General features: G+C 45.4%; 2 protein-coding genes across 2 annotated transcripts in view; both read right to left on the bottom strand.

Annotated features, from left to right (window-relative positions):
- The window catches only part of CDS2 (CDP-diacylglycerol synthase 2), a 54,170-nt gene extending 47,751 nt beyond the window's left edge, over positions 1-6,419 (bottom strand). Inside the window, exon 1 of the mRNA XM_075273042.1 lies at positions 6,252-6,419. Coding sequence (XP_075129143.1) covers positions 6,252-6,302 — 51 coding nt within the window. The 5' untranslated portion in view covers positions 6,303-6,419. The remainder of the gene's footprint in view (positions 1-6,251) is intronic.
- Positions 1-12,700, bottom strand: part of LOC142202758 (gastrokine-1-like) — a 474,099-nt gene that overhangs the window by 297,154 nt on the left and 164,245 nt on the right. The window lies entirely within an intron of this gene.

The raw sequence follows: 12,700 nt of genomic DNA, 5'->3' as shown, positions 1-12,700 counted from the left end.
AAAAAATGGATGCCTAATTGCATCCACGTGTAAACTAGATTTCAACCCAAAGACAACATTGTCAAATTGATCTAGTATGGGGGCAACATGGTGGCTAAGTGATTAGCCTTGCAGCGCTGGAGTCCTGGGTTTGAATCCTGCCAGGAACAACATCTGCAAGGAGTTTGTATGTTCTCCCCGTGTTTGCGTGGATTTCCACTGATAGGAAACAAAAACCTACATTGTGATCCCTATATGGGGCTCACAATCTACATAAAAAATAAATAAAAATTGATCTAGTATGGGCCACACACGAACGAGGGCTGTGTGCAGTCCGAGAATAACATATACATGATGTCTGTGAAAAGCTGACATGTGAATGAGGCCTAAGAGACTAGTATATTGTGGGAGGCACAGGTACATGGCTGATGTATCTGACTATAGAAGTAGCAGACGTAATATCCATGACTCATCTCTTCCCATTCACCACAGAAATACACTAACAAAGCCATTCTCCTGCTCCGTACTGCAAAGCTAATAATTGGGGTGCCAGGGGACCCTCTTTTATACAGTAAGGATGTTCATGTAGTACCCCAAATGCATTGTAAAAACCATTTTGAACCCCTTTAAAGAGGCTTCCCACAACCCACACTCCCCACCTACAGTATGAAACAGTGATCACAAGAACAGTCTCTTGCGTGAATGCAGCAGTAGTGGCATGTATTACAACCACCCTGTTGTCTATGGGACTGACAGAAAAACTCAGTACAGAGCTCCCTTCATCATTCCCATAGAAGTTAATGGGATGCCGCTACTGCTCCATTCACATAAGACTGCTGGTGCAAAACCCCTTTACGCTTGGTTCACAGCAGCATTTGAGTCTCCGTTATCAGGTTTCCATCTTCTGCATGCAGAAGACGGAAACCTGTCGTGAGCGTTTTGTGCTCTCCGTAGCGAAACCGTTTTATTAAAAACCGGACACAAAGTCCTGCATGTCCGACTCTGTCCGGTTAAAAAAAAAACTGTTTCGCCGCGGAGAGCATAAAACACTCGCCGGTGCTCACTTTTCAAACCCATTCAAATGAATGGGTTTGAAAAATGCCAGCAGGTTTCCATCTCCTGCCCAGTTTTGGGCAGGTGACTTAAACCTGCAGAACAGAGGCCGGAGCGCAGATGTGAAGGAGCCCTTCAGCTCGGGCCCCATGTAGCAAGCCGAGGAACAAAAGAGAACTGTGGGAAAAACTGTGGCAGAACACATCGTGGTTATTCCTGCAGAACTTTACACAGAAAGTCCACAGAGCTCACCTGCTTCCATTATACCTACAGGGAAACCGCCAACATTTCCGTAGGTATAAGTGACATGGTGTGACTTACAAAAACAAAAGCATTTTTGAAATTGCAGCATGTCCGCTGTGGATTTTTTCTGCAATGTGTGGATGGGATTAGGCAGAATTCCATCCATTTTGCAAGTAATGTAAAATGTTGCGGTAAAATCACGGCGTTTACACTATGCGGCACCCAGACCTTAAAATGATAGTCACTGGATGGGGCAATAAAGCTCCATGGGTGGTTATCGGACAGCTAGAACCTACACTGATCTTGAGACTTAGGCTGGTCTTAAACGACCATAATTTAAATCCGCAAATGGTTCACAATTGAGCGTTTTCAATTGCGGACCATTTGCGTACAATTTATATTCAGTGCGGCCTCTTACACCATCGGATATTTTATCCGTGGTGTGCTGGGCCATGACCACGGTCCACACTGAATAGAGCAGGTCCGCAAAGGCACTGCACGGACTCGCCCATAGAACTCTATGGGCGCGTGCAGCAGGACACGGGCGTCTGCGATGTCTATATTGCTGATCAGCAACTTGCTGACCGTAAAATCAATACAGTCGTGTAAGACCAGCCTTAGGGTCCTGCCGCTGCTTCATTGAAAAAGGGGAACAAATTATTTACCATTGTAAAAAGACTTTTTAACCGATGATTAATCTTTAGGATAGGTCATCATTTAAAAATCCGTGGGGATAAGGTACCACCGTCGATCAGCTGATCGCAGCAGCACTCCCCGATTTCCACTTCCACTTCACAGGACATGTGATGTCATGTTCGGTTCTTGGGGGTTTTTTTGGGTTTTTTTTTTTATGTAGATTGTGAGCCTCATATGGGGATCACAATGTACATTTTTTCCCTATGAGTATGTCTTTGCAGTATGGGAGGAAATCCATGCAAACACGGGGAGAACATACAAACTCCTTACAGATGTTGTTCCTGGCCGGCTTCGAACCCAGGACTCCAGCGCTGCAAGGCTGCAGTGCGAACCACTGAGCCACCGTGTTGCCCCTCGTAATGTTCGTTTGTCACATGGCCTGATCGCAGCTATGTCCCATCCAAATGAACACATCTATAATGAGTCTGGACAATGCTCTGTGAGCTAAGCAGCCTGGACTGCTCACAGAGCATTGTCTACATTGGATACAAAGAAGCACAAGTCACTGACAGCAAGCAAATACTGTACATTGATAATGATGAGAAACTGAAGGATATATTAGTTGTGGAACTTTTTTTGGTTTGCATTTGTAGAGCAATTGAGCTTCATTTCTATTCCATTAGAGAATCCCTTCCATTCCAGGCGTACCCACAGCAGACATATAGGAGTAACACACAAGTGACTGAAAATGCTTTCTAGAGAAGAATTATTGAAGATCACAGCGGCGGCTCCACCCAATGTTTGTATAAAGAATATACCCCAAGGGTAAGTAAAGCGCTAGGGCTTGTAATGCAGGATGGATCAGTCACATCAAAAGGCAGAGCATGAAGTGTAAGAAATCCGGGTAAGAGCAATCATCTGCTACAGGACCTCGTACAAAAACACTGAATAGCAGCCGCTGCAGCCAAAGAGTTTATCAGTATGGAAACAGTCAGGGGGCTATGAAGGATACAATGCACAGAGCATGTGCAGACCCTACACACACAGCCTACATGGGCCCTATATAACACCATAGAGCTCTGGCCTTGGGAGTCCAAAACGTATAATCCCCTTCACTTTATCTCTAAAGCAATGCACCAGCCACCCGATGTGCAAGAATAGCTTTTAGGCCCCCATGTTGCACAAACATAGCTTTTTTTTTTTCGTTGCAGATTTTTTTAGCCAAAGTCAAGAATGGCTACAAAAGGAAAGGGAAATATCTAGGAAGTTCAATTTTTTTCCTTCTGCTCAATCCACTCCGTTGTTTGGAGCAAAATCTGCAACAAAAAAGTTGCATTTCTGCAACGTGGGGCCTCAGCCTTAGGGTGCATTCACACTGAGTAAACGCTAGCTTATTCTGAACGTAAAACACGTTCAGAATAAGCGGCGTCTAAAGCAGCTCCATTCATTTCTATGGGAGCGGGGATACGAGCGCTCCCCATAGAAATGAATGGGCTGCTTCTTTCACTCCGTGCAGTCCCATTGAAGTGAATGGGGAGTGCCGGCGTGTACGCTCCGGCATGAGCAGAGCTTGCCGTATACGCTGGCACTCCCCATTCACTTCAATGGGACTGCACGGAGTGAAAGAAGCAGCCCATTCATTTCTATGGGGAGCGCTCGTATCCCCGCTCTCATAGAAATGAATGGAGCTGCTTTAGACGCCGCTTATTCTGAACGTGTTTTACGTTCAGAATAAGCTAGCGTTTACTCAGTGTGAATTCACCCTTAAAGAGGAATTCCCAACTTAACAGGTATGAACAGGGGATAACTTGCAGAATAATGGGGACAGACTCGGACCCCACCGATCAGGGCAATGAGGAAGTTTAGTCCTTTATGTGCACAGGAATAGTGATCATGCTAGTACATGCACCCCTCCATTTATTTCGATGGGAGCACAAGAGTTAGCTGAAATATAGAACTCAGCTGTCTTCAGGGTTCTCATTAAAATGAATGGATTGGTGTGTGCACAGGCTACAACTACTACTCCATTCAGAATGGGGGGGGGCGCCTAACCTCCTCTGTTCCCTGAGCAGTCTGACCACCAACTCCATCTGTAAGGTACCCCCAATCTCCTAGAAATAGGGTAGAACTTGTTCAAAAGGTTTTCCGGACACTAAGAATTTTTCATTATTGATGGCCCCTCCACAGGACAGGTCATCAGTATCCGATTGGTGGGAGCCCTCCAGGGTATCTCCTGTGAATAGGTCACCAGCACAAAAAAAACCCTAGAGGAGTGCAAAACCATTTAAAGATGGAAGACTCTTTAACAAGCCGTGTGACCCCTCGTCCTGAGGGGAAAAGGGGAGGGGGAGAAGGTAACAGAACCTGACTCACCAAGAAATGGCACAACTTTGTAAACTCCAATTCCATTTCATAATGAGAACCCCCCCCCTCCCCCCTTAAAAGGGCTGTCCCTCTATGGACACTTATCCCCCATCTACAGAATATTCTGAGCCCTGGAACTGACAAAGTGCGCACTAACATATTTTTGTCAAATCATGAGCTTTTGGACAACGCAGCCTTATTACATCCTATGGATTTCTACACCAGAGCTAGAGACTACAAAGCCCAGCCTATCAATGCCGATTCATCTGTGTACAATGCTTAGAGAGGGGAGGGGGAATCTTCAAAGTCTAGAAATACCTTAAAAAAAACAACTAGAAATGTGATAAAACAAATAAACAGTAATCATTTCTTTCCGAAATACGCAGTCTTTATTTACAAGTAAACATCATGTGATCTCTGCAACCAATCAGTGGCCACAGCATCATGTGCCGCACTTCTGGCATCACGGGTCAGAGACAGCGGCCATGATGGCACTGTTACGGCACATGACCATCACCTGTAAGCAAAGATTGGGCAAACCATTGGGTCTGTTGAGAAAAAGAAGAGGCGAGTACTATTTATTTTTTGGTTTTATCACATTTGCAACTGTTTTTCAGTTTGTGCAGAGAATCCCTTTAATTGTTCTTTAAATATTCTGCTACCTGGGGCTATTGTACTAGTATACACATCACCGTGGTCCCTTCACCTTGGACCCCACAGATCAACAGGTGACTGTAGGTAATGGAAACCATGGCCAATGGACCACATTCATTTTGACAGGAAGAATAGCGCCGCACCCTCTTTTACTCTTCCTGTCTAATCTGATAGCCCTGCCAATGGGGCTCTGAATGAAGCCTCTGACAGTAGTATGAAGTGCGCCTTACAATGCGGCTCTCCATTCTGGGACATCAAGGGGGGGTTTATATCTACGGAGCCCCTTCTAAGTAACACATAGAAATAGGAGTCTCCTTCGTAAGACTACCTGTGACCGTTGTCAATGATGTAGCAGTGCCGCTACCGGAATGGTCCCAACCCAGGTCCAATGGCCTGAACCAGAACCTGGCCGCAATTCACTGAGAATGAGGGGCGGAAATAAACAGTTTGGCAAGCGCGGAATTTGGTCAAGCGAAGAAAGTCAGCTTCAAATTCCTGAAGTTGAATTTTTCTGCTAGGAAATATTCAGCCATGTGAATAGCCTAAGCAGGGCACAGTATATGGTTAGGATATCCCATCAGGACGCAGCGTTACCGGTGGTGCTAGGGCAACAACCTGCACTGCACGCAGCAGCATAAGCCCTGTCTACTAACTATGGGGTGTCATCGTTACTGGCCCCCAACGACAGGCGGCAATGGATACCATGATGGGAATGCTGTATCTGTCACATGAGGGACACTAATGCAGCCAATGGACCCCATTATAAATCACCGTGACAGTAAGAATAGCGCAGCGCCCTCTGCTATTCCTCCTGTCTAATCTGACAGCATTGCAGATGGAGGCTATGAATGAAACCTCTGGCAGTGGTGTGAATTGCGCCTTACAGAGCGGCTCCCCATTCTGGGTCACAGAGAGGTTCTTAGGCTAAGGACCCGTCTCTATGTAATACATAGGAATAAGGGTCTTCTTCATAAGACCACCTGTGCCCATGACCGGTGTGAACTTGTGCTGACTTCTATGGAGGAGAACTATGGCTGCGCGGAGTCGTGACACAAATCATACAAGAACTGCAATATTTGTCACTGTAATGTCGCAGGCACCCTGACTTGCACACATTGTATGACTCAATGCACTGGGATGGAAGGCAACAGACAGGCTGCTCTGCTCCTGCCCTACAGGATGGTAAATAAAGCGCCATGTCTAAAAGTGGCATCATGTGACCCAAAATGCCCATCACAAACAGTCCTATCCAGAGATGCTATGGCAGGATGTCACCGGTGCATGCATGCTACCCGCTCCCTGCAGCCAGGCCCCCTCTGTACCTTGTCCTCCAGCTCCTGCTCCCCGGTCACCCTGTGCCTCAGCTCGGTCATCCTGCAGGCTGGACGCAGCGGTCTATTCCGCTATGACTCCGCTACCGTACACAGCGATGTGCCGGGCCCGCGCTGACGTACACTGCTCCTCCGCCGCCTCCTGAGCGGCAGCGCGCCTGGCGGGCACGCGCAACGCCCTCCTTACCCCTGATTGGACGGAGCTGCAGCCAAACCCCGCCCCTATTGGCTGGAAAAGAAAAGCTCGCGCACAGTGCAGAATGCGCGGTCGCGGCATCGCCACGCCCCTCGTTTAGACCACGCCTGTTTGTCGCGATGACGTCATGGTCTGTGGATAGAATGCTGGAGGGCTCACTTTCTGTTGGATCCTAACGATGTTCCATCTAGTAGTTATATAATAACCAGCCTATCCCACCATCTGTGTGAGCTGCAGCCACTTGTGCTTCAGGACCCTGGGTTTATATGCAATTACACTGCTGAGCCTGATGGGGGCACTGTATATACTATAGGCCTCCAACTCTAGGGAGTCTAGCATCACTACATCCAGGATTTTGTATGCAATGTACTCTAGGGTTCTGAGTCTGGGTCATGTGATCTGAACCGGGACCTATCCACTAGGTTGTTCTGCCTCCTCCACCAGAAGGTTTGGCTTTACTACTATAATACTGTCATACAGGGGCAGGGGTAGGGAATGTACTGCTCGCCAGCTGTTGCAAAACTACAACTCCCAGCATGCATACTTGCTCTGCTGTTCTTGGAACTCCCATGAAAGTGAATGGAGCATGTTGGGAGTTGTAGTTTTACAGCGGCTGGAGAGCCAAAGGTTCCCTACCCCTGCTCTAGGGGTTGCTATAGTTGATGCTGTTACCCACCCATATCAAGTACTTGTACCCATATCTAGTACCTGTACCATGTCTAGCACCTATACCCATATCTAGTACCTGTACCATGTCTAGCACCTATACCCATATCTAGTACCTGTACCATGTCTAGCACCTATATCCATATCTAGTACCTGTACCATGTCTAGCACCTATACCCCATATCTAGTACCTGTACCATGTCTAGCACCTATACCCATATCTAGTACCTGTACCATGTCTAGCACCTATATCCATATCTAGTACCTGTACCACGTCTAGCACCTATACCCCATATCTAGTACCTTTACCATGTCTAGCACCTGTACCCATATCTAGTACCTGTTCCATGTCTAGCACCTATACCCCATATCTAGTACCTGTACCATGTCTAGCACCTGTACCCATATCTAGTACCTGTACCATGTCTAGCACCTATACCCATATCTAGTACCTGTACCATGTCTAGCACCTGTACCCATATCTAGTACCTGTACCATGTCTAGCACCTATACCCATATCTAGTACCTGTACCATGTCTAGCACCTATACCCATATCTAGTACCTGTACCATGTCTAGCACCTATACCCCATATCTAGTACCTGTACCATGTCTAGCACCTATACCCATATCTAGTACCTGTACCATGTCTAGCACCTATATCCATATCTAGTACCTGTACCATGTCTAGCACCTATATCCATATCTAGTACCTGTACCACGTCTAGCACCTATACCCCATATCTAGTACCTTTACCATGTCTAGCACCTGTACCCATATCTAGTACCTGTTCCATGTCTAGCACCTATACCCCATATCTAGTACCTGTACCTGTACCATGTCTAGCACCTGTACCCATATCTAGTACCTGTACCATGTCTAGCACCTATACCCATATCTAGTACCTGTACCATGTCTAGCACCTGTACCCATATCTAGTACCTGTACCATGTCTAGCACCTATATCCATATCTAGTACCTGTACCATGTCTAGCACCTATACCCCATATCTAGTACCTGTTCCATGTCTAGCACCTATACCCATATCTAGTACCTGTACCATGTCTAGCACCTGTACCCATATCTAGTACCTGTACCATGTCTAGCACCTATATCCATATCTAGTACCTGTACCATGTCTAGCACCTATACCCCATATCTAGTACCTTTACCATGTCTAGCACCTATACCCATATCTAGTACCTGTTCCATGTCTAGCACCTGTACCCATATCTAGTACCCGCACCATGTCTAGCACCTATACCCATATCTAGTACCTGTTCCATGTCTAGCACCTATACCCATATCTAGTACCCGCACCATGTCTAGCACCTATACCCATATCTAGTACCTGTACCATGTCTAGCACCTATACCCATATCTAGTACCTGTTCCATGTCTAGCACCTATACCCATATCTAGTACCTGTTCCATGTCTAGCACCTATACCCCATATCTAGTACCTGTACCATGTCTAGCACCTATACCCCATATCTAGTACCTGTTCCATGTCTAGCACCTATACCCATATCTAGTACCTGTTCCATGTCTAGCACCTATACCCATATCTAGTACCTGTTCCATGTCTAGCACCTATACCCCATATCTAGTACCTGTTCCATGTCTAGCACCTATACCCATATCTAGTACCCGCACCATGTCTAGCACCTATACCCCATATCTAGTACCTGTTCCATGTCTAGCACTTATACCCCATATCTAGTACCTGTACCATGTCTAGCACCTATACCCATATCTAGTACCTGTTCAATGTCCAGCACTTATACCCCATATCTAGTACCTTTACCATGTCTAGCACCTATACCCATATCTAGTACCTGTTCCATGTCTAGCACCTGTACCCATATCTAGTACCCGCACCATGTCTAGCACCTATACCCATATCTAGTACCCGTACCATGTCTAGCACCTATACCCATATCTAGTACCTGTTCCATGTCTAGCACCTGTACCCATATCTAGTACCCGCACCATGTCTAGCACCTATACCCATATCTAGTACCCGCACCATGTCTAGCACCTATACCCCATACCTAGTACCTGTACCACGTCTAGCACCTATACCCCATATCTAGTATCTGTACCATGTCTAGCACCTATACCCATATCTAGTACCTGTACCACGTCTAGCACCTATACCCATATCTAGTACCTGTACCACATCTAGCACCTATACCCATATCTAGTACCTGTACCACGTCTAGCACCTATACCCATATCTAGTACCTGTACCACGTCTAGCACCTATACCCATATCTAGTACCTGTACCACGTCTAGCACCTATACCCATATCTAGTACCTGTACCACGTCTAGCACCTATACCCATATCTAGTACCTGTTCCATGTCTAGCTGAGGCAGCTGTTTCACCAAAGCAGCACTCTATTGCCACTCTCTTCATTCTCTATGGGATTGCCTTAGGTGACCGTTGTACTGTCAGTCCCATAGACATTGAATGAAGGATTAGTATGCATTCTTCCATTTACACTAAGAGGTCTCAGAGGTTGGCCCCTCACTGATCAGATACTTATTACCTTGTCTTGTGACAATCCCTTTAAACCACTGCTCCCTTTTATAGAGCTCCATGTATCTCTTTATGTCATGCTGCCACCTGCTGGGAGCTCTCATCATCACACAAGGAGATAGGATTATTTCACTAGCCAGGGTCTCCATGGGTCCTTACTTAGCTAGCAGGAACTTTTGGAAGGGGTTGCAAGGAACTGACCATTGGATTAGGGACATTTGTAGGGTGTACATCTACACTCAGTTGCATAATAAATGTCTTTTTTGGATAAAATGATACAATATGCTATACATAGGTTATAAGGATGGTTTTGAAAGCCCATATATTGTAAGAAGCTCTGGATTGTGCGGGGTAGATTTATATGTTCATTCTCTTTCAATAGATTATACTAATACTAGGTACATAATTACCATAATTAGGATTTTTACATCTGTAGATGAGAGCTGTGTATGTGTTAAAGGGGTTGTCCCATCACAAGGATCCTATCTATACTGCTTGTTAATGTGGATGTAAGACTTTTCCTAAATACACTGCTTCAGCAAAACTGCTTTGTTTGTCCACTATCTTACTTTATTCAATTCTTTGTGGCCACAGCCCTGACCTAGCTGCTCCTGAGTCAAGTGATGTATCTGCTGCTGACAGGGGGGGGAGGGAGGAGGGGCTAAGTGCATGGGAGCCAGCCTGTGTATCCAGCTATTCCTGTGTCTACACCACGTGACCTAGCTTCCTGCTATCAGATAGGGGAGAGGAGCTGCTTTTATTTCTTCTGCTCTCCCAGTTATCAGGTTAGCTAATTCAATTGTGTTCATTATGGCAGAGACAGGCAGTCTCTGTATGTAACACAGAATGGAGTTGCTGCTGCCTGTACTTCATAGTCCAATATGGGTGGGCGGAGCTACACACTAATTTGGGGTGGAGCTAAACGGCAGGTTGCATGTGAAACCCCGCCCACCAAATAATGCAAGAAACCAGGAAGAAAGAAGATTTTACAGCAGTAAAGACTGATGAGTATGTGAGGTGGGAATACCCCTTTAATGCATACAGTGTGTTACATACAGATTATTATACAGTGTTGTGCAAAAGTTTTAAACGTGTGGAAATAAATTCTGCAAAGATCACTTTCAGAAATAGAAGTGTTTATGGTTTATTTTTGTTAATTAACAAGATGAAATGAATGAATAAAAGAGAAATCTAATCCCATCAATATTTGGTGTGACCTTTGCCCTTTGCCTTCCATGATTTCTTCTCAGTACATTTGCAGTTAGTTGTTGAAGGAACTCGGCATGGAGGTTGTTCCAGATATTTTGGAGGTCTAAACACAAATCTTCTGTGGATATAGGCTTGCTCCAATCCTTCTCTCTCTTCATGTAATCGCAGACAGACTGGATGATGAGATCAGGGTACTGTGGGGGCCATACCATCACTTGAAGGACTCCTCCTCCAAAGGGCAAAGTTCTCACCAAATATTGATGGGATTAGATTGCACTTTTTGTTAACGTACAAAATAAACTATTAAAGGGATCCTATCATTCAAACACCTTTTTTTTCTCAGTAACACATTGGGATAGCCTTAAGAAAGGGTAATCTTCTCACCTTTCATTGTCTTCTCCGCGCCGTTGTTCACTTGAAATCCCAGTTTTTGTCGGTGTGCAAATGAGTTCTCTCGCAGCACTGGTGGTGTCCCCAGTGCTACAAGGCAAATCTCGAGCGCTGCCTCCATCTTCGTCAGCAACAGCCTCATTATGCCTCTTCCGGTGGGGGGGGCGGGGTCAAAATTCAACGTATGCGCAAGTCAATTCTGCCAGCAGGCCTCGGGCAGAGCCGACTTCACATACACAAATATATAACTATATATATATATATATATATATATATATATATATATATATATATATATACTGTATATATATCCTATTAATATTATAAAGGTGAAAGTTTGGATGTTTGTGTGTTTGATGTTTGTTCCTCAATCACGCAAAACCCGCTCCACCGATTTGGCTGAAATTTTCCACAAACATAGTCACTACACTCGATTGCGCAATAGGCTACTTTTCGTCACAATAGCGCACATACGTTTTTCCCAGGACCCCCACAAAACCCAAATTCACATCACTATTTCTGCAATCTCACACACTTTGGACCATAGCAAGCCACAAAATTCATATTACCCTCTACAGCAGAGGTCAGCATGCCAAGAGTGGCACTCCTGCCATATTTCACTGGCACACCAGCAGCCCAGGACCTGCAAGAGTTAAATGAAGTCCGAGTCTTCAGTGGGCTGCTAGAGCTGAGGCATAAGGACACTCCCCTTTGAGAGGGGTGCAGGAAACCCAGGGGGTGGAGCTTAATCACTCAGGTCTGTGCCTGCTATAGTGGTCTACATCCTGCAAACATTCCCCGAGGAGGAGAGGAAGCTGCTAGCAAAGTGAAGCTGAAAAACACACAGGTACATAGGATTACTGTTCTCATTACTGTCAGGCATTTGGGGTTATAAGTTTAGTGTTAGTAACTCCATGTGCCTCACATTAATAGGAATAAACCCCATCATGTCCCTCATATTAACCCCTGTGTGCCTCACATTATTAGGAATAAACCCCATCATGTCCCTCATATTAACCCCTGTGTGCCTCATATTAATAGGAATAAACCCCATCATGTCCCTCATATTAACCCCTGTGTGCCTCACATTATTAGGAATAAACCCCATCATGTCCCTCATATTAACCCCTGTGTGCCTCATATTAATAGGAATAAACCCCATCATGTCCCTCATATTAACCCCTGTGGGCCCCATATAAGGGTTACTAATATGTGAGACATATGGAGGTACTAATAAAAAACCTCAATAATGAAGATACTTAACTATTACCTCCAAGTCTCTCACATATCAGTAACTCTTACACAAGGGTTAATGTGAGGGACATGATGGGGTTAATTGCTATTACTAAGAGGCGCATGGAGTTACTAAACTGTCATGCACAGGGACAGACTTTATGTGGCTGCTCAAGAGTATCCTGTGCCCAAAACTGACAT

The sequence above is a fragment of the Leptodactylus fuscus genome, chromosome 5 (genome assembly GCF_031893055.1).
Source record: "Leptodactylus fuscus isolate aLepFus1 chromosome 5, aLepFus1.hap2, whole genome shotgun sequence".
In the NCBI taxonomy this organism is placed as follows: domain Eukaryota; kingdom Metazoa; phylum Chordata; class Amphibia; order Anura; family Leptodactylidae; genus Leptodactylus; species Leptodactylus fuscus.
This window is presented reverse-complemented; position numbering and strand designations above follow the sequence as displayed.